Source organism: Haemorhous mexicanus, chromosome 2 (assembly GCF_027477595.1).
Source record: "Haemorhous mexicanus isolate bHaeMex1 chromosome 2, bHaeMex1.pri, whole genome shotgun sequence".
NCBI classification, from domain to species: domain Eukaryota; kingdom Metazoa; phylum Chordata; class Aves; order Passeriformes; family Fringillidae; genus Haemorhous; species Haemorhous mexicanus.
The window spans coordinates 5541026-5563631 of NC_082342.1; the positions used below are offsets into that span (position 1 = coordinate 5541026).

The following is a 22606-nucleotide window of genomic DNA, read 5'->3' on the forward strand; positions in this document are numbered from 1 at the left end:
GATGGAAAGATTGCATCTCTCACAAAACTCAGAACCCATGGCAAAAGTCACGTCCTCACTGAAAACTTCTGAAAATATGGGCAGTCAAGCATCAGACAGTGTCTGCTATCAGTGCAGAGCCAAAATCAAGAGTATTTTCCTAATTGCTGTGAGCCACTTCAGTATGGTGAGTGTAACAGGTCAGCTCTATGTGTCCAGGGAGGTGACGAGGTGGTGCCTCAGCAGAAATTTCTGTGTGATAAAAGCCGTGTTCATGAAGATGTATCCTCTCCTCCTAGGGTGTGAAACTGAAATTGATTGCTGCCACACTGTGACATGTGCAATAAGTTTCATACTCCTCTGTCTCTTCACCTGTGTGTGCTAAATGCATGGCTGACATGTGAAAAATGTCAGGGATTTTAGATTGGCTGTGCATTTCTCTGAGCTAATGGAAACAGCCTCCCATGGGATTTCTACTCTGAGCACTGTTACCAGAGCTGAAAGAATTTGGGTGAAAAAGCCAGGTGGGAAAATGTGTGTTAGTCTCGGGTTAGATGCAGGTCTGCCCCAGCTCACTAGCATCTCTTCTGGGTTCACAGCCACAGCTGCATTCACTGGCAGCAAAGTTATTTTACCTAAAATTGAGATCTATGAATTTTCTTAAACTGAGAGCTTTGTGTGTGCAAACAGCCTGGCCTTATCACCTCTGGAATTCATTTCTGTGTAAGCAGAACTCAGGGAGCATTGGTGCTTAGGGCGAGTGGGACTTGAGGTATGGCAGCCACTGCTGGAAATTACTTGCTCTTTTAGAGGTGCCTTTTTAATTCTCCTGCTTCATTGGTTAGAAGAGAAAAATATATTGTGCAGAAAGGCTGGGGAGGCTGAAACACAGTGGCAGGGCCCCTGTGCAAGCATTTCCCTGAGTGACTTACCTGGTCACATGGCGTGCCGTCCTCTACTTGTGCCCAGTGACTTCAGCTCCATACCCCCAGCAAAAGGGAATACCTATTTGGCCTAAGTAGCCAAGGTGATGAGCTTCCAGAGCTTTTTGGGTTGATTCTGATGTGTGTTGGGCTGAGAAACCCGCTCACATTCCTTCCAAGCTGTTCCCCAGCTTTGTTAAAACGTAGGGATTTATATTCACCTTTCTTCTTATAGTTTTCTCCAAAATATTTTGACTAAGAATAAAATGAGAATTATGCCTTCAGTCATCTTTTTGACACCAATTTTTAGGTAAGGAAACATGCAGTTCTGCAGACTTTTATTTGCGTGTTTGTCATTGTAATATCAGGTGTGGCATTGCCAACTCCACTGAGAGTACAGAGGTTTACTTGGAATGGAACAAAGCTGTGAGACTGAGTTCTGGGCTGGAAAAGATGTGGGCTGTGGTCATGATATCCTGGATAATTTTCTGTATCAAAGGTAAGATATATACATATATTTTAATACTTTTTTCTGAAAATAAGGTGTATGATTGATTTTATAAAATCACAAGTCTCTTGGGTGGATTTCTGGAATTGTCTATATATTTATTGAAACCCCTTCCCCATTTTTTTTCTCCAGCTGTACTTTCTGGGACCTGCTTCCCATGCAGGGAGGTTTTCTCCTTTCTTCTGCTGCTTTCTGCACAAAGAAGGATTTCCTCTGAAATATCTTCTGGCGCATTTCTAGTCCATCCTCTGTGCTCTTCAGCTTGCTCTGAGAAAGCTGAGAACGCTCTCAGTGGGATGAGCTCAAGGTGGGGAATGCACAGGAAGCAGAAATGAAGTTAGTGTCAAACTCCCTCTTGTACAAGCAGAAACCAAAATAAGTTGTGATGTTTTACCCAACTCTGGTATTTTGAAAGCTTATTTTGTCTACAGCCTTTTAACACTGCTGTGTCCCTCTCCCCTTTCCCAAGTATTTGCTTTTTGTGAAAGGACTTCTCTCTCAGGCCTTAAAATTTGGTACCAAATGGCAAGGGGAAGATGGTTACACCTGTGTCTGTTTCTGTGGTGGCTAAGGCTTGATGAGCACTGCTGATCTCTGCCATGTGTTTCATACTTGGACATGCGTGTAATGCTTTTGAGTGTCAAAGCAGACACATAAACCAAGTGAAAATTTATCTCCTTGTCCCTTTGCAAGGGATCTGGTTGTTCATCAGTTCTGAAGGGCTGCAATGGCTGCTGCTGTGGGAGCCTTTCAATCACAGGCAGCCTGATTTTGGATTCCTGTTGAAATAAATGTGTAAGCCGCATCTGACAGAACCAGCTGCTTTCAGGGCACCCATAGCAAGCAGTAGGGATGTCTTGCTAGGGGGGAAGGGGATGTGGAGGGGCTCAGGGAGCACTGTATGATGCTGTGTTTTGGGCTCCAGTGAGCTGATTTGGACTGCAGATATTTTTAGCACCATTCTTCAGCAGGCAGCATGCTGTACAACTGCACATCAGCACCATGCTTCTCCCTAGGTTGGTGTAGCTATGTTTCCACCTCCTGGCAACTACGAGGAATAGCTGTGGAGAGACAGACCAAGGAGAATTTTTTTGTTGTTGTTGTTTTTGCAAGGCACTAGAAGATGAAGTAGGAATTTTAAAGAGGCAGTTCTCTTGAGCTCAGGGGGATTTTTAACTCCTTGGCATTCAGTATTCCATGCTGTGTATAGGCATAGAAGCTGCTTCCAAATATTCTGCTTTGCAACAACTGTGAATATGAGTCCTTGAGCTGAAGGGTCATAAAAACGAGGTGCTTGCAGCAGGTCTGTGAGTAATAAGACACCAGAGAGAGACACTTTACATTGAGGGAGGGAGCATCAGTGTATATCCATGGTAACTGGAGACACAAACACACCTAGTGAAATCCCAGCTCCAAATACCTGTGCATTCTGTATATTAGCAACATCAGCTGTTAGAGAGGCACATTCTGTTATGGGAGACACATAATCAAGACTAGGAATTCTGTGATGTGAGTAACAAGAAAATGCTAATGTTTTGTCAAAAATGAGTGTTTTAGGTGGCTCAAAGAATCAAAGGAATTGGCAAAAGCAGGTTTAATATTAAAGTGAAAAATGCATTGGCAAGGCTCACTCTACTGCTTACTAGATGGTTAAAGCACAGAGAAAAATCATGCTGAAATGTAAAATCAATCAATCTAAAAGTAAAATTAACCACAAATGATCTACACTGAGGCTGGGGAAGGCAAAAGGGTAAAGATAGGAAAATGTAAGGCTAGAAAGGAATAAGGAAAGCCTTCCCAATGTTCAGAGAGGTCTGCCTTGCCAAACTTAGGCTGGGACTCGGCCAATGGCTTAGGCCTAAACTCAGGTTGTTATTTGGGCAAGAAAAATAAATTTTCAAAGCTGTTTGTTAAAAACCAAAAGAACTAGTTCCTGGGAACAGACAGTGTTTCTGATAAGCTCAGCCCAGATGCAGCTCACCAAGGCCAAGGCTTAATGAGCATTTTTAAATCATAGTGCAGCCTGAGGAAAGTGGGGGAGGTGTTCTGTGGGTGTCCTTCAGTAGTAAGAAAACACTAATTTTCCCAAATAGGAATCTCTTGCACAAGTCAGTATGACCTCTCCTTGTCCTTGACAAAGGTAGAGCCAGAGCTGGGTTTTCTTTCAGGACCTGCTCAGAAATCTCTATTCCCGTTTCTTGTCCCATGCCAGGGCAATGCCATCTCCCTGTTTCACAGGAAAGAATGACAGTTCTTTATCCATTTGAGAACTGCCCTGTGTAAACAAGCCAAAGACAATTTTGAGTACTTTGTGCAGTACATGTTTCTAGAGCCTATAAAGAAATATAGGCTGTTAGTCCAAAGCTTCCAGATCAAAAGTTGTTTTCAGTGAAAATAGATTTTCACTGAAATGAATGTTCAGTTATGCATTCAGCCAGGATCCCTCACCCCATATCTTCCTTATGCCCTTGTTTACTGCATTAAAACAACTTTGGAGGAGTTTTGCAGCACAGGTGCATAACCCTGATGGAGCAGAGGTGCTGGACTTACTGAATCTGGAGTTTGAGTGAGGTTGTTTCCTTCATTGTTCAGTTGCAGGTATCCCCCATGTAAAATGCCACCAGTTGTCCACAGCTCATCTTCCTTCACATGAGGAATTACCTTATTTGGAGAAGATCATCCTCTTCAAAGAGGTTTGTTGGAAGCCTGTATAGTTCAAAGTTTCTTCTAGTTTATCCCTTTGGATGCATTTTTAAAATCACTTTTTCCAGAGACACTTTCATTACAAAGACATAAACTAGCTTTGACAACAAACCATGTGAAAGCAACGTGCAAAACTTGGATTCCTAGTGGAGGAGACTTTGCAAACAAGCCAATTAACTTTTCCTGCTCTGTCAGAGGGCTGTGAGTGCCCTCTGAGCTCCAAGTGTGTGCATAAAGTTGTACCTCTATATAATGATTGTTAAAAATATTCATGTATGTAGAAATACATGTAGACATGACACAGCACAGACACTTTTAGCAAATTGAGACATGTTTTTTCATGTATTTTAAGTGAGCCCTTAGCTGTGCACAGACACAGCCATATGGCTGTAGCCTGTGTATGCACATAGCCTATACAGGTCTGAGAGCAGGGGTGACAAAAAGGCTGTGGTCTGTGGCATGAGTGCATTCAGAGTCCTTGTGGTGGGGAGCTAGAGGCTTCCTGAGTCTCTGTCTGACACTTCTGCATTCTGTTTGCTAGATGTTGGTTGGTTTTTTGCATCTTGCTTCCCTTTCTCTCATTTGTGTCATAGAGCTGCGCCTCAACTTTTCACACAGTGCCTTTGGACATTGAATCAGGAGACAATGATGTGCATGTTCTCTCAGCCTGAAGGAGCTCTGCCACCCTGCCCTCAGGAGCTTCCTCTCTGGGCTGTACTTTAAGCCATTCTGGGAAGATGAGAAAATGAAGATCTTTTATCAGCAACACCCACAGTCCCATGACAGCATTAAAATCTGTGGGAGATGACCTGAACTTATACTGTGTTTTTCACCTGCAGACCACTGGACTACAAATATGGGGGGAAGTTTGCTTAGAAGAAACCTGAATAAGGACATGGTGTAGGACTCCTCCCACCTACTCCACTCTCCTGCCTCAAACGGAGCTGAAAATCTGCCAGGAGTGCTGGTAACCAGAAAAGAAATGAGGTGAGAAGTTTCACTGGAAACCACCAGGGAGAATTTTTCTACACCATTGACACAGAGCTACCTGGCTTCTGAGAAAGGGAGTCTGTGACAGCAAGGAAACCTACATGGTGAGGAAGGAAAAAGGACAAGCATCCCCCTTGGTGTATTGTGCCACATCAAAAGAGTGTTGGCAATGATAAATGGCATCCTGACCCTGGTGCCATGACTTTACTTAGTATTTGAGAGCTGGGATGTGCAGTTTTTTCAAATGTAGATGTGGGTTTCTATTTTAGGTACGTTTTGTGACACAACCAGTTTATTCCACTTTAAAAAAAACCCACAGAAAGGAAAATGAAAGGAAACTATTTCTCCTTCGCCATATAAGACAATATGTATTTCGCATTTGTGTTGACCTAGCTGCTCTATAAACACAGCGGAAAATATTTTCCCTTCCTTAAATATATAAATAAATAAAATACATATCTTCTTCTAAGTGATGACTCCAGTGAGGGTGGAGAATGCAGCTCCTTGAGGCTGGAGAAGCTGTCTCCCAGCTGATGGGGGCTCTTGGGGCTTCTTGCAGGATCTTCACAGCTGTCTGTGGAATGGGGAAGCTGTAGATTCCAGAGAAAATGATGTTCTCTGAAGTGTGAAGGGGAAGGAGCAGTGAGGAGCTGAAGGAGAGAGGTCAGGTAAGTCCCTGCTTAGCACTGCCTAAACCATGGTTAGTGACGCTGCAGATAGGACTGACTGACAGGTGAGGAAGGACTACCTGGGGTTTTATTTCTGCTCTACACCAGGTCTTTTGCTATTTCTGGGTTTTTTTAAGCAGGAATTACTTGAGGTTTTTGGCTTCTTTTTGTGCAGTTTGGGATGTGTGGTGCAATTCCATCTTATTTGCCTGTGGAGTGGGAGGCCAGTACCTCTGACTGAAAGATGAGGAGAAAACCTTCATCTGGGGAGACTGAGCTACATCCTGATGCTTACTAAAGGAGTTAAACATCAAGCTATAACCATCTCCTCTCTGTTCATCTCTGAATACTTGTATGGAAGACTTTTCCTCTGGCTATCCACAGCCCTGAAAGCAGTAATTAGACGTGTGGGTTGCTAATTCCCAGGTTTCTTTTTCTGGGAAATCAGCAGCAAGAAGCAGTAGGCCCACAAGGGGCAGGAGTTAAAGCAGTTAAGATGATGAACATATGTGTGGTAGGTAGATTTGTCTGCTGCAGTACTGGGATTGAGCAAGAAGCTCCTGAGGTTGAAGACCTACAAGTGATAAAGGGATTCTCTAGGGCCAGGAGCAGAAGTTGCTGAGCATGGCCCTGCTGGCCCAGTGCAATCAGCTACAGTTAAAAAAGAAATACATTTCCTTGATCTCTGCAAATTGTGATATAATTGCCTCTGGATATTTTAACAAGGAAGTATCAGGTTTTACAGGCTTCATTATCAGGAAGGCTTTCCCCCCATCTGTTTGCTGACATTGGTGAGAGCCACAGATGGTTTATACCTGGGAAAGTCAAGGTGTTAGGTACAATAACTGTTTTTTTTTTTTTTTTTCTGCATAAAATGGAAAATGTAAAGCAAATGTCTTCTCTCTTTCTGGAAGGAAGAGAATGAGCTACTAGGGGTGGTGGTGTTCTCATTCATCCTTTGCTCCTACTGCCCCTTCCCAACACTGGATTACTCCCTGAGGGACTGGCTACAAGGCAGCTACAGATGTGAGGAATATGCCTTGGCTTGTGCAATGACTTCATGGGACTAAACTATTTTCCAGATGAGCTAGTGATAAAAAGGTAAATATATCTGAGAAGAGGGGAGATGCCCAACTGCTTTCTGGAATTACAGCTACTTTGTATGACAAAATTTTTTTCCCCTGGAGAAAAATCCACACTTTATAGTGTTGGTATTACTCTAAATACTGCTATCTTGGTGAATTCAATAGATGGCACAAATCTCTGTCTTGCTGTGAAGGAAATTTCAAAACTGTTTACCTTTAGGTATATTTACCTAAACACTGTAATTTTACAGTTGTTTTGTATAACTTGCTTGTGATTGTTTTGAGAGCTCATTCTATTAGGCTAGTTATCTCTTTAAGAAAGCCATCCACCCTCTATTTCCCATTTTGCAGAGAAAGCTTTGTCATTTGGAACTGAATGAAATGAGCTCACAAGCTGGATCGACTAAATTTCAAATCATCTCTGGCTTCAACTGATGCCAGCACCTGTGAGACAAACAGGGAGTCTGAGAAGAAAATGCACCATGGAGGTTCTGATCCATCAGTCCCTGACAGGGCTAACAGTGTTCTGCTGTGCTAGTACAGGAATACAGAGGGCAGTTTTCAGGGTCAGGATATCTTTAAGAGAATAAAAATACCAGGAGGCTCTGAAGTCAAGGCAGAGGTCCATGACCCAGCAGCATTGTCAGGGGCCAGCCACATATGGCTGAGAACAGAGAAAGAACACAGCCTTTCCTCTCCCCCTAGAGCTTTTCAGTTTCAGCTTTGGGTGGGAGTATCTACCTGCTTCCCCTTTTGATATGTTTTGTCTTCCACCCAGGGCATTCTAAGTCTTGCTATATTTTGTTGCTTTCTTCTCAGTGGAGGGACTTGAGGAATTCCCAGCAGAGGACCATTGGTAGGGAGAAATGGGAGCAGAAGAGCCTGACCTGGAGATGTTGTAAATACAGCATAACCAGCATCTCTCACTTCAGAAAAGCTGCAGGCTTTTGAGTTGGGTGCTGTGTGGTCTTAGTGATGAGGTAGAAACATCAAATACTGCATAGAAGACACTGCTGCTGCTCTGACTGCCAAAATTGTGGGTTTGGATTTTAAATAATGCAGCTTTGATTTGCAGAGCAGTTACCTTATCCTTATAAGAGAGTTGATACAGATGTGTGCCACTGCTTTCTCTTCTTGCCATCCCTTGCAGCCCTTCCTTTCCCAAAGACACACATCTTACACAGAACAGAGAGCTTTCTAAGACAGAGTCTTTTGTACCCTTTAAAATGTGCTTTCACTTAAAAACAGAACCATATTTTGCTGAGGTAAACACAGGAATGGCTCAGTGACAGACTGGTTATCCTTTAAATGCTTGTGGTGACAATTGATGGGCTGATGGATACCTGACCTTTTCCTTTTTCAAGTTGTGTTAGCAAATATTTAAATCATGTTGGACATTGCATGTACTTGCCTGATTTTAAGTTGGTGCTTTGCATAGCTCAAGGCTTGTCACTGATGTGTGATGTTTAACAACAGACAGCTAAGGTTGTGACTTGTTTGCCATGTCACAAAGCAGTTTGTTTCTCTCAATTTAACTCTGCCACATCCTCTTCAGGGCAGTGTACCACCAGAGGGTTTTTTGACTCATCTCATTTGATGGGGGGAGGGGGGTGGAGGCTTTATCTCTCTGTAAGAAAAATCAGCTGCATGTTAAGGTCTCAGAAGCAACAAAAGGAAACTAATGAACCATACAGCTGAACACAGGGAGGCAATCTCCTAAACTGAGATATAACTACAAAGTAGGAACCATCTGGGCCTGTGGTGGGGACAGAGAGGGAGGGGAGCTCCAGGTACATCCCTGCAGTTCCCTGGTGTGCAGGAGCTGCCTCAGAATCATCCCTCAGCACTGGGATCCCCGTGGGAGCGGCTGCGAGTGCTGAAGTCTCCCTTCAAGAGGAGAATCGGAGCCCCAGAGCACGCTGGAACTGCTGCTGCTCCTCTCCCAGGCTCTGGGGTGAGGAGGGATCCTCTTGAGCCTGTAAAGTGAGTGGATTTCCCCAGCCTCAGCTCTCCTTGGGATGAATCCGAGCAGGAAGAGTGGCACGCATATAGTGCGGTCTTGTGCCAGCCACCACCACCGAGGCTGAGTAAAAAATTTAATTTATTTTAATGCAGCTGTTGAGGCATTTTAATTCCATCAAAGGCAATAACACAAGGCGAGCCACCAAATATTCATTTGCTACTTTTAAATGGGTTTGATTCATCTCTGCTTGGTTGTTCCTTTATGGATTTTGAGAGTTCCTTCTCGCTCAGAGGCACAACTGTTCAAGGGCTGTGAATTTTAAAAATTGGAGATTAAATTCTGCGTTTCACCCATGAATATTTAAACAGAGTCATATACTCTCTCCTTTCTGTAAGGTCCCACTTTTAATCATTAATGCCTGTTCTTTTGAGCAAATAAACCGCATATATGAGATTTCAATGCATTTAAAAAAAAAAAAAAGATACTTCTCTGGGACAAGTTGCAATATGACAATATTCTGTTATGAATATTTATGCACCCATCAAAATTGGTGAATACTGAATTTGCTGATAGAAATTGTGGAAGGTTTCTTGTTTTTTCTTTTATTTTCCTTTTGAAAGAGGCTGAGAAATTCTTTGCAAATTGGGTCAAGTTCAGTACATAAGTCTGGTCAAAATGTGTATTTTAATTTTTTTTTTGTTAAAAAAATCAGTTTTTAAAGATTCAAACTGTTTTGATTGAAGGCAACTTTTGCATGCATAATGTATCCAAATTGCAATGAAAAAAAATCCCAAAACTTCTGACAGCACTGAATAATATGAAACAAAACAAAATATTTCCTTTATGGCAAAGATTTGATGTGAATGAAAGTGAAATTTGAGATGTTTTTAATGCAAAAATTACATTGCTTGTTACACATTAGTAGCAGAATATAGATCAATGCGGTTGCATTGGCATTTTTACCAGGTGGTAATGAAAGATTTTCATCCAGGTGCATGACAATTCTTTGTTAGAGTTGTGAGCAAAACAATTCTTTGAGGAAAACAATTCTGTTGAGGGTGATGAGGCGCTGGAATAGATTGCCCAGAGAAGCTGTGGATGCCCCGTCCCTGGAAGTGTTCAGGGTCAGGTTGGATGGAACTCTGAGCAACCTGGTCTGGTGTAAGTGCCCATGGCAGGGGTTTGGAACTGGAATATGTTTAAGGTCCCTCCCAACCCAAACCATTCTGTGATTCAGTGACTTGAACACGCACTTGCATCACCCTGTGTCAAGGAAAATGCCATGTCCTGCATTTGGCTTGTGCCTGTGGCAGCTTTTGTTCTTCCTGTGCCACACGTGTGGCAGTGTTGTGGCTTCTCTCCCCTACACACCAGGCATCCTCTCGTGGTTTGTTTCACATTTAAAATGAAATCTTTGACTTGGGAATGAAAACATCATCGTGTCAGTATTTCCCATGGGATGGGAGCACAATTTCCCAATCATCTCTAGCTGTGGGTGCCTGGCTCAGAAAGTAAATTATTAAAGAGATAGAAATGGCAGCATTTATAAGACATGGTTTATTAAAAGGTTTAGATAGTTGAAGAATAGCAGCAGTTACTAGATGCCTCTTTATTTCACCCTGCCTATGAAAACAAGAAACAAACTCATATGGTTTTGATCCCTTGCAATAGGAGGGCTGCTCTTTTTGTTCTGCTCCAAAAGGGGAGTTACTCTTCAAGAAATTAAAAGCATGCAAAAGCTAGGAATAATTTCTTTGCCAAATAGTTGATGAAGTCTAGATTCTGAGTGGTGCCAGAGATTGAGGATTTTAAAAATCTGTTTGTAAACAGTAGCTTGCTTGGGTTTTTGTTTGTTGTTGTGGTTTTTGTTGTTGTTGTTGTTATTGTTTGGTTTGTTTTTTTGTCTTTATTTTTTAATTTTTTTTAAATTTTCAACCCTGTTTTTGCTTTACTTTCTTTGCTGTAAGAGTGGCACTTGACATGGGGTCTTGTTTAGAACTCCTGCTTTCAAAGGAAATGGGTTTTACTACATGTTCTCTTTGAAGGGATGAGCACAACCATTTGTGACTACATGCCATTTTCGTTGCCTTCATTTTCTGCAGTGCTGTTTCCTTCTGCTAAAGATGGCCCAGAAATGGGCAGTTCTGGCTGTGCTCCTTTTCTTGCCAATCAATCTGGTTGAAGGTAAGTGAGAAAGATTCAAAACTACACGTAGCACTGTTTGGTACTCTGCATTTCCAACTTGTCAGGACATTGAAAGTTCATAGCACACCAGAGCAAATTTTGCCTATTGTTCTGTGGGAATGGAAATAGTAATGTCACCTTGGCTGGCAAAATAATCGAGTGCCTTGCAGAGTATCACAGAATGATAAATCTGACAGGAATCCAAAACTGGTCATCTAAAGACACACCTGAATAGCTGGGACAATGGCAGGAGAGCTTTGATTTCTGGAATAAAAGGGATCCACATGTTTCTTACTAAACTTCTGCTCCAATTGATGCTGGTTTGATCATGCCACAGGTGTGTGTTCCACAGCTATACCGAGTTTTACTGGCACTTGAAGCAAGACACCTAATTCAGGAACGCAATGAATTTTTAAAAGTAGTTTCCTTTCCCTTAAAGAATGAATTTTGCTCTTCCCATCAATTTTTCAAAGTCTATATTAAAATGATTTTTGTTATCTAAAATAAAAGTGGAGGACTTGCAGCATCACCGTCCACAACAAAAAGGCACCATCTCCACTGCACTTCCAAACTTCAGGAAGGTGGATCTGGAAGCTGAATACTAATATGTGGCCCGAGGCTGCCAGTACAGTCAGGAAGTATGTTTTTAAGGGTGATGAAGGCAAGAGTTTCCTGTGCTTTTACAATGGCTGTAGCATATTTTTAATGTCTTTTTTTCATCTTATGCAGCTCACAACAGGGTGAGTGTAGAGGCTGGCCGTGAAGCTGTGCTGCATTGCCCCAACACTTTCAAGGTGCCTTCGCTGCTGGTGACGTGGAAGAGAAATTGCAGAAGTTGCTGCTTCTTATCCTATAGAAGGGATCACAATGAGACAAGCAGGCTGAACTGCAGTGAGAGGATCACATGGAAATATTCACCTGGCAGTGACCCTGCGCTTCGTATTTACCCTGTGGACCTCGGGGATGAGGGAATTTACACCTGTGAATTTGCCAACAGTGAAGGGAATTTTGATTTTCTCTCTTCTCTGACTGTGATAGGTAAGACTGCATCACTAAAATAAAAATGAAATTAGTCTATTCGCAACATAGGCAGGAACAAAAGAATATTAGGAAGCATAATGAATACATCAAATCACCTTTTTCATATAGTCAGGTAAATTATATCTAGGTTTCCATAAAAAAAAGGGGAAGATTTTTTGTTCTGTCTATGTTAGTTAAGCCATCTCAATATAACTAAAAATTATAAGAAATTAATTTTGCAACTCTGTAATTGCTGCTATTTTTTTGTTGTTAATTTGTTTTGGATTTGGGTTTTGGAGTATTTTTTGTTCTTCCCTGCAGAATTGTGCCTTTCTGATAAATGTTTAGGTATTGTGTGAGCCTTTCCCTATTTTGCCAAATGCAGAATATGAGTTGTTGGACTTCAAGCAGAACAATTTTGCCCAATTCCTCTTTTATTTCCCTGCTATGAGATTTTTGATTCTACATATCCAAACTCCTAAATATTGTAACTGAAGCTTCAGCAATCTGCCTTTTCATCAGTCAAGATGTAAATCTTTATTGAATCCACGCCTCTCTGTCATCCCATCTCCTGTTAATCTGTCATCACCTTTTGGCAAACAGGAGGAAGCAGTACTTTAGATGCAGCCAGGTAGTTTTTGAGGTGTCCACCTTGGACCTTTTGATGTATTGTTTTTCCTTTAAGATGTGCTAATATTTCAAATTATTTTAAAATCTCGCTAATTGGTCATGCAGTCTAAAAAATACCACATGGTTATCAGTTTCTCAGTTGGCGATTTTATACTAAAAATGAAATAGAAATAAAAAATATGAACAGAAATAATGGTTGTGGCTTTTAAAAATTTCTTCTGCAGTGCCTCCTACAGTGACTCTGACCCATGACAAGAGCAGGGTGGCTGTGTGCCAGGCATCTGCAGGAAAGCCAGCTGCTGACATCTCCTGGATCCCTGCAAGCAGTCACAGCTCTGAGGAAGAATTCCGTCACCCCAATGGAACAGTGACCAGAGTGAGCTACTTTGGCTGGGCCAACAGCTCATTTCCCTCTGTCACCTGCCTGGTCACCCACGCAGCCCTGAACCAGACTCTGGTCATGGACCTGAAATGTAAATAATGTTATATTGTGATTGCTTTTCATCATGTCTTGGGCTCCTCTCTGCTGTTCTGTGCAGCTGTTCCCACTAAATGCCAGGGCTCTGGAGCTAGGTTAGAGTGGTTATAAGGTAAAGTCTTAGTGCATGTTGAGAGATAAATTAATGATTTTGAAACCAAATGTTTTGTGGCTCTGTATGGAGAAGCTTTCAGTGTGCTTTTCTTTCAATTCCTGTTCTGTTTTACAAGAATTCCTTATTCTGCTTTCAGTGGGTTCACCTTGGCTGGCTGCCAGGTGCTCTCCAAGCTGCTCTATTGCTCCCTCCTCTTCAACAAGACAGGGAGAAAAATACAATGGCCAGCTCATGGGTCAAGGTGAAGACAGGGAGAGATCATTCACCAATTACTGTCAAAGGCAAAAAGAGACTTGAGAGAAAGTAATTTCTTGCCACTCAGATCAGAGGAGGATAGCAAGAAATGAGAAATAATCTAAAAGCATCTTCCCCACAATGTTTGGTCCAGCTTTTCCACATTAGTGATGGTCTGGAGAAAATTTCCTTGAAGCATGTCTGTCTGTGACTTGCAAGTGTTCCAAAGGCAGTAAAGGCTAAAATTCAGCTTCTGTGGCTGTGCTGGACCTGTTGGAAGTCTATCACAGTAGGATTTGTAAGAATAGCTAAAGATGTGCTCATATCACCAAAGTATCTCTGCTAGTAGAGGCAGGAAGAACAGAAATCAACATAAACCAGTCATTAATAACAGCATTTTGCAGGGATGGCTGCTCAGTTGTAAAGGGCTAGCAGTACTTGAAGAAAATGAGAATGTAAATGCGTTGAAAATGAAAATGTGTTTGTGCACACAAATGACTGTGAGTGTGAGGCAGCTTCTTATGGCTGGTTGGCATCCAGACATCTCATCTGTTTCTCTCTGCTTTTTTTGGAAGCAGAGGATTAGCTTTTTCTTCCAGATAAGGTAGGCAGTTATGTCACAAGTTCATGGATACTGACATCTAGCTCTGTAACTTACTCTCTTTTCTCATTGCTCAGACACCTCCTATAGGCTTCTCTACATCCTGACAGGAGCAGCTGCAGGTGTCGTTGCTGTCACTGGTCTGACTTTATGCTTGATTTTCGGGTGCAGAGGTGAGTCCTTTGAATCTGAAATATATTATAATCCCATTGCTGACTATGTGCAGGTACAAGGACATGCACTTTATTGCTGAGACTGAGGTGGGAGGCGAGGGTTGAGGAAAATGGTCATATACTGTCCTTTCGGAGAAGTCATAATGAAACAAGGGGTAGCAATTTAAATATGTCTGGAGTTTTCAAAGAGTTATAGGTATTGTGATATTAATGCATTACAGACATGGCAGAGATTCATTCAGGATGAAAAGAGTTCTCTCTGAGAATAGGGCAGGCTTTGAGATTTTAGAATTATTTTGTTTGTTCTGCATTTACTAGCACAGAATTCTATACTTAAGAATGGCAGTTCATAAACTAGTGACTAAACACAAACTATCTTTGTTTCCATGAGCAGTGATAAATTTTCCATTGAGCAAGTGTAATAATAGGCCAAATGTACATTGATATCTTTCAGATAATTGTGCATTGGGCATATTAGATAGCTGATTTGTTTAATTTCTCATACTAAATGCAAAAAACAGCTACTAAGAAAATCAACTCTACCCCAGTAGAAACCCGGGCACCTAGCATGACCAAAAGTTTCAATGAAGGGAGAAATAAAATAAGAGCGTGGTCAATAGCAGGATTAAAAAAAACCCCAACTTACCATGTGAGGGTAACTGTATTTTGAAGAAAGTCTTTCAAGAGCTGGGGGCAGCAAGAGGAGAGCCCCAGCTATAACAGCTGTGTACCCTGCACCATCAAACCATTCTAACTTCCTGACATCCTACTTTCAGCTTGCTGGTTACGTAAACGGGCACAGGGCCCAGCAGAACACTTTACAGTAAGTGGGCTTTGTGTGTGTGTGTGCTTTGCAGGTTTTTGTGTTTTCTTCACTAAAACTTGGATTTCTAATGTGTCTACTCTGACCTACTCCCATACATCTCTGTGAGCACTTGGAGGGGAGAATGGGGAACACATCATCTGTGAGAATGTTGTTTGGATGGCCCTATCTTCATGTATAATCAGGGTATTTGAGCAATTGTTTAAGCACTAGATAGAGAGTGGTGTGGTGCTTTTCCTGTCTATAAGTCGCATTTAAAATACAGAATTTTAACTCTCCCAAAATGTAATATTTTCATATTTCTGCTTCACAGAGTACTTTACTCAGACGTTTTATTTAAGCATGTGTATTCTTAATGGCAGAAGTCTGCCTGATTAAAGCTTGGGTGGAACTAGACATGCCTTTTACAATGAGGGGAAAAAGGTCCACTTTGTGTCACTGTATTGGAGACAAACACAGCTATGAAACTTTTATTTTTATGTGGCAGTTCATATACTTGTAAGCCAGGAAACACCAGGGATAAATCTGCCACCACAACTTTTACTCACTCTCTAATTCCTTTGTGTTGTGATATATATTTAACAAAATGAAAATGTGCTGCTTTTCCTCAGGGCTTCTGCCTCACTTAATGCACATGGAAAGACCAATTACTTCCTATTTTGTTTTCTGCTCATGATTTAATTAGTGGTTGTGTGCCCTGTTGGTTGCAAACCAGTCAGAGTGCTCTGAAGTTAGAATGATTCATTTCCTGATATGCTCTTGTGTGGCATTCAGGACAATTTCATTGATGAGAGGGGGAGTTGCAGAGATCAAAGACTTCCAATGATTTTAGGTGCCTAAATTGGATTGTTTGTGGTCTGTCTGTTTTGTTTTCAGAGAAGCTAGCATTATTCATTTAATCTATTTTGCTGTAGATACCAACATTTCAAAATTTGTTTTTGAAAAGACAATATTAAGAAAAAAACAATATTAAGAAAAAAAAATTCAGAGGCTCTCTTATTGAGGCTTTGTGAAGGCTGTTCTTGCATCTGTCTGCTAGTTCATGTTTCACCCTCTGTGCTCTACCCTTTTGCTCAGAGAGCTCAGAGAAATCACTTCACATTTCTTTTGCAACAGTAACGTTACCTACCAGGTCTCTTCGGCTCTTTGCTTTTAGTTTGGGATCTATAGGAATGACAGTCCCACAAAATTCTACAATGTAATACAATGGTACATGTTTTTCCTCCTGTTGCAGACTAGAGCCTGGAAGGTCCCACCTTCACATGCACCAAGAGCAGCAGGCAAGCCTCCTGACTTTCCAGAGAGCACCTATGTGAATTACAACCCAAGATCTATTTATGTATTCTTATCAGGGTGTAGGCACAAGTAGCCAGCTCAGCTACTAATGATACTCAGCTACTCAAACTTGTCCTCCAACTCTCAAGCCTCAGACCTTACCCCCCAAAAAACTTTCCTGACCTGACTATGGTGGGGCAGAAAGGCCTGTTTCAGTAAGTTCTTTTCTCTTTCTCGAAGTATCAGTACATCTCTAGAGAAAGTTGGAAATTTTAAAGATTGAATTTGGGAAATAGCTTAATTTTGTTAGAAAATGGACTCTGATGTATGGGCTGCCTTTCCTCAAAACAATAATGGACATATTTCTGTGCCTGAGTAAAAGACTGCTTGTGAAAATGTAGCACTTTTCTCTCAATTTTGACAACTGGATTCTCTGTAAAGTTCTGTGTCAGAAACTAGAAAGCGACATGGGAGGCCTCAAAACACAGAAGGTCAAAGCAGTACATCTAACAGAAATAAGAGAGTTTTAGGGTTTTTTGGTTGTTTTGTTTTGTTTTCTGGTTGCAATGACAGATGATCTCGTATTTGACATCTTTGTATTTTTAACATATTTCTTTTTCAATTAATTTTTCTGTTTGCATTGATAATTGATGGAAAATAAAACCAATTTGATATTATACTGGATATGGAAATAAGAAACAGCAATGGACAATTTTGGACACTCTTAATGTAAATATGTAAATATTTACCAGAAGGATTTTTGTGGTTATTAGGGAAAATGTTTTTTGACCAGTTTCTGAGAAGCTGAGAGCACATCATGGTTTTACTGAGAACAGAAGTGTAAAGTTGTATAAAGTGCAGGTGGTGTGCTTGTTTAAAACAAAGGAAAAAAAGACAACCCTAACCACACCATTTATTTCTTCTCATCTTATGTCCCCAAGATAAAAAAACCTCCACAGAGTGGTTGTTAATTTCAGTTTTCATTGGTCAGGTCTGTCAGAGCTTCCAAACACTAATGCAGCAGTAACTGAAATGTGTGTTTTGAAGAGCCTTTTCCTGCGTGTTTCTTCAGGGTCACCTCTGCTAAGTGTTCTTAGCCATGAGCATCTCCCAGTGCCTTTTAAATTGCACTTTATCACTTCTAAATAGACGTGGATGTCTGCTGACATCACTCCAGCCTTTCATTTTAGTCAGAAAGACATGAAGAATGACTCTCTGCCTTAAGGAAAAGGACCTACAGAGGCCATGCTGGTTTCCAGGCTTGGTGGACAAGCAAAGCCTTTCCTGTGGTGTTGAATGTCAGTGATGGGTTGCTCTCAGAGCTGTGTGCAGCATCAGCATGCCTTCTGTAGGAAGGGAGAGGCCCTTTTCATGTATGAAACCTTTGGGAGAAATAAGTGACAGCTTGGAAGTAGTGCAAATAGGTTTGAAAAGATGCTAGATAGGAAAAGTGTTTTGTAGCTCTAGTGAAATCCACAGCAGTGCCTTAGTCCAAGGTGCTGTCAAGGGGTCATTTGTGACTTGAAGCTTCTTGAAATAGAAGGAAGATCTCTTGTTGCTTAAGGAACTGCCCAGTCAGGTCTAAACCTGGGTTCCTGGACTGGTGTTTACTCAGTGTGGTAAATGAGCATGGATTGGTTTTGTGGACAGCTACAGCAATCTGTGCCTTTTTCAGAAGCTGGATCATTGCAGCCACACAGAAGGATGACAGGGCTGTTTAAATTAAGAGAGGCTGTGGAGCAGCCTGCTTCTGGGAATCACAGTGCATGTGTGCTGTGGTCATTAGGGTGTAATGTAATTTTTCCTTAATCCCTTTGCCCCAAGTAAGATGTTGAAGGGTGAAATCTAATAGAGACAGAAAAGATAGAACCTAGACAGGGAGGTGATGGTGTGTGGGGAGAAAGCTCTCAGAAGCTATCTGTGATGATCTGTCCTGGCTGAAAACTATGGTTTTCACACTCATATCTTTATTTTCACCTTTAATTTGCATTTGGTTGAATTGGCCCAGTCACCTGCAATGTGTCACCACTTTTGTTAACATAGAAAGTCTGAGCAGACTTAGTGCTGAAATGAGGTGCTCTGGCAATGACATGGGCTATCCTGGAATAAAATTAGCCCTTATGCTTTTTAGGCTTGTTGTGTATGATTAATAAAAGTTATCAGGCCAAAGAGAATCATGTGGCTATGGGAGTGGTTGTAAGAAAGGCTGAGACATCAATAAAGCTTTTATAGCTACTTTTACTGTTGGTTACGACTGGTAAAAGGCAGGGTTTTGTTATATGTGGAGCTCCTGGTGTGGGCTTTGGTGGCTTCCTCTCTGCCTGCCATGACCAGAGCCATGTTGCCATGCTTCTGGGCTGATGAGCTGATCTGTTGAGTATTTGAGAATGAGAAATAAATCACTTAAATATTTTCCATTATGCTGCTTTTGTATGGGATAGGCAGCTTGGTGTAACCCAAAGAACAACTCAAAATGTGTGTTTGGTGTCTTTTAACAACTTGGTCTCAAAAATAAGCAACTTGAAACGTTTTCATGAGTATATTTATCATGATTTTCCCCCCTCTTAATTATGAGTACATTCTTGGTGACCCTATACTCTTTTTATTTGCACTGAAAGAAAATTGAATCAAGACAGGTATTTTAGACTGCCAAAATGTGTGGGAAAATGCTGACTGTTTGTTGAATAATCATTGTGAGAGAGCTACTAAAAAGTTATGGGAATTGGAGTGAACTATTTGCACATTGTCACAAGAAAAAAATTTTTAAAAAAGCCTGGGAGCGTGACACTGCTGTTTCAGATTGACTGTTTAGACAAATGCACAGTTGACCGAATGTCACTTGAGCTTTTTAGCACCAGATGTGATTATAGATGAAAATGCTCCTGTTTATTGTGTGGATTTTCACTCACATTGTTCATAGGACACTCTTTGTAATAATGATGATGTCTGCTTTCTGATTAATCTGTGAACAATTTGTCTTCTGGAAATAGCAGGTGTTGTGATGCCTCTTTCTCTTCACTGAATATGGAAAAAATGGTGACAAAGCATTATTTAGAGTCTCATAAATTGGAATGTGATTGTTCAGATTATGAACAATATTTGTTTAAAATCACAAATTTCGACACCAGGATTGAAATGAAGAAGGTAAACAGTTTTCCTACAGACTTTGGAAATAGAGCAGATGTCCAAAGGGCATTTGCCAGTTCAGTGAAGAGCTCGATTTTCCTAAGTTTGAAGTTGCAGCTATAAGTTTTGTCTAACCTTCCTGGCATCAATTTGTCACAACTTTTCCTCTCTGATGAGAAAATAATACTTTCCTTGGTTCTCCTCTAGTAACTGTAACACCTGTGATGTCTTTGTGACCTGCTCTTTCTGACTTTGTGAAGTCTTTGCTGTTAATGATAACTTGTCAGCTCCTTGATTTTGTGTCCACAGTCTGTATACACCTGTCATATGCTCAAGACAGTGAAGAGCCCAGGAATTAACCAAGTGGGACTTTTTCCACATTTCCTATCACTTCTCTGTCCTGCTGTAGTTTGAACAAGTAACTACAAGCAAATACCTACTTTTCTGTTTTTCCTCCCCAATCTTTTCATGCACTAGTTTTCTCAGTTTCTTGATTTTTATGTTCTCCAAGTATTTTATTACCTAGTTTTATTTCTTTCTATTTCTGGCGTCAAATACAATTTTATTCTTCATTCTTTTGATGCCTTTTGTATGTGTGTAACAAGAGGTTTCCAATAGTGACTTGTTTTGGAATTTTTTAGTGCTTTTCACTGAACTTCTCCATAGAGATATGCTTACTCCAGGTCTCCTTCATTTCCCCCCCCCCCCCCCCCCCCCCATTGCATAGTAGGAAATCAATCACTCTTCATTGAGAAACATCTGTTCTTAGACTTCTGTGAATCTAAGCTCACTTACCAAATCCAAATGCATTATATGCAGCATTTTATTTGCTCTTGGCTGGCATCTGTCTAACAGAATCACGGAATTGTTAAGGTTGCAAATATCTTCTGAGATCATCAAGTCCAACCATTAACTCAGCACTATCACGGTCACAACTAAACTGTGCTCCTCTGTGACAGATTTACATGTTTTTGAACACATCCAGAGACGGTGACTTCACCACTTCCCTGGGCAGCCTGTTACAATGCCTGACCAGCTTCTCAGTGAAGAAACTTTTCTGAATATTTAATACACTCTGCAGCACCCATGAGGAAGAGGAGTGAGAAAAATGTGAGAGGAACAGCCCTGTAAACACCAAGGTCAGTGGAGAAGGAGGGCAGGAGGTGCTCCAGGTACCAAAGCTGGGATTCCCCTGCAGCCCATGGTGAGACCATGGTGAGGCAGCTGTGCCCCAGCAGCCCATGGGGGTCCATGGAGCAGTAGATTTCCACCTGCAGCTCATGGGGATCCCATCCTGGAGTACACTTCTGGCAGGAGCTGTGACCCTGGAAAGGGATCCGTGCAGGAATGGGTTTTCTGGCAGAAATCACACTGGTGCAGTCTGTGAAGGACTATCCCATGGTAAGGAACTTGCTGGAACAGAAGAACTGTGTGAAGGAGGAGTGGTGGAGGTGAAGAGGTATGAACTGACCCCCAAACCCCATTCCCCACCCTGCTGCACTCCTGGGGCTGGGGAATATGTGGTAAATCTGTGAAGAAGAGGGAGTGAGAGCAAAGGTGTTTTCAATTTTGTTTATTTGTGATTATCCTACTCTGTTATTAATTGCTAATAAAAGAAATCAACTTCCCCAAATCAAGTCTGCTTTGCCCATTACACTAACCAGTGATCTCCCTGTTCTTACCTTGACCCATGAACTTTTCCATCATATTTTCTCCCCCTTGTTACTGCTGAGGAGGGGCAGTGAGAGAGTGTCTGGCTGGGCACTGTCAGGTGGCAGCCAGCCAAGGTCAATGCACCAGGCAAGGCTTAGTCACCAGCAGAGCTATAATAGGAAAGAGGATGCTGTAAACATCGCATTCTACGTTATTAAGGCATTTTTATGCCAATGGTTCCTTTCTAGGTCTTCTGACTTTAATCTCATCACTGTGTACTGAGCTCTGAAAATTTCGTTTCCACTCATTCTATTCTCTCAGCTGTCAATAAGTACTGCTGAGCAAACAAGGCTAAGTGCTTTTGGGATTGATTTTTGTCTCACGTCTGCCACAGTCCAACAGTGTTTATATTGTCATATCATAATGTTTGTATCTAGCTGTGCTTGTATTTTAGATTTCCATGTGTGCATCTGAAAAAGAAACCATGGACAGCCCCCCTGAAATCGTTTCTGTGCTAGATTTATGATCTCTGAAGAGTACAACTCCCTCTTCTGTGTAAAACATGTGGCCACATGCTGCAGAACAACGTGCTTAGTACATGAATGTCTTGTAACTCACTGAATCTTGTGTGAGAGGAGTGTTGCGTGGAGTAAACAGATAAATGAGCCAACTACTGAAAAGCTCTGGTCTGGCTGCTCGTCTTTTTGTGCAACTTGCTTGAAATATTCAAATCAGGAAGATTGGTATCCAACACTACCAGTCAGTGTATTGTTAGGGCTGCCTCCTTAATCAGGCAAGTTAGTGCCTGCAAAGCTCTGATACCTTCAGGAGCACTGCCTGCTCCAGGTCTGAATATCTACCAGCTACACTTAATATCACATCCTTCATCATTGTCATTCCTGTGTAATCAACAGTGGCTGCCAATTTCATGCTGCTATAGATAGCAAAAATAAAAATGTACATCTATATGCAAACATCTTGATTCATAGGTACATTGCTGTGCGTGTGTGAAGCTGTGAATATACACAGGAAAAGTTATGGGTTTTTCCCTGAGAAATTAATTTCTTAATCAACAGAACATCTCCTTATATATAAATGTTGTGAAAGACCTTATAAGACAGATAGACATGTGAGGGATTAAAATGAAAAGTTGCTGTGGAAACCACAACCTGAAATAAATCTTTCTTCTGTGCACTCAAAATCCCAGTCTTTGTCTTCTATTAGAATATTGTTTGCATATCATTTCCCTCTTTTAGAAAGAATCTGAATTTCTGATACACAAATGGAAATGCCATCTTGACAGTGACTGTAAAGTGCATCTTAGACTAATGGAATTTTTTTTCCCTCTCCTGTGAGTATTTTAAGCCTTTCTCTTGTCTTGGTATCAGTCTGGTGTAAGGCAGAAAAAAAATGTAATTCCTGTTGGTCAGTACAGCCTGCATTATACAACCTGCAGCAGTTTTGAACTGATTATA

The 22606-nt window shown here is 41.3% G+C and overlaps 1 protein-coding gene across 2 annotated transcripts; it reads left to right on the forward strand.

Annotated features, from left to right (window-relative positions):
* Nucleotides 1-4660: 4660 nt before the first annotated feature.
* LOC132341181 (cell surface glycoprotein CD200 receptor 1-B-like) lies at nucleotides 4661-22332 on the forward strand. 2 transcript variants are annotated; one of them, XM_059872541.1, is made up of 8 exons: nucleotides 4661-5100; nucleotides 5663-5771; nucleotides 10922-11003; nucleotides 11733-12041; nucleotides 12878-13126; nucleotides 14159-14254; nucleotides 15031-15077; nucleotides 16312-22332. In XM_059872541.1, exons 3-8 carry the CDS (start codon nucleotides 10943-10945, stop codon nucleotides 16444-16446), a joined length of 897 nt encoding a protein of 298 aa, XP_059728524.1. In that variant the 5' UTR covers nucleotides 4661-5100; nucleotides 5663-5771; nucleotides 10922-10942; the 3' UTR covers nucleotides 16447-22332. The 2 variants fall into 2 exon arrangements, with proteins under 2 accessions (XP_059728524.1, XP_059728532.1); XM_059872549.1 differs by lacking the exons at nucleotides 4661-5100; nucleotides 5663-5771 and adding an exon at nucleotides 5805-8839.
* The last annotated feature ends 274 nt before the right edge of the window (nucleotides 22333-22606 follow it).

Excerpts from the sequence above, each read along its gene's own strand:
- LOC132341181 (XM_059872541.1), top strand. The coding sequence starts at position 10,943 with ATGGCCCAGAAATGGGCAGTTCTGGCTGTGCTCCTTTTCTTGCCAATC. Across the intron at positions 13,127-14,158 it reads TCTGGTCATGGACCTGAAAT|ACACCTCCTATAGGCTTCTC; the intron begins GTAAATAATGTT and ends CTCATTGCTCAG. Across the intron at positions 14,255-15,030 it reads CTTGATTTTCGGGTGCAGAG|CTTGCTGGTTACGTAAACGG; the intron begins GTGAGTCCTTTG and ends TCCTACTTTCAG.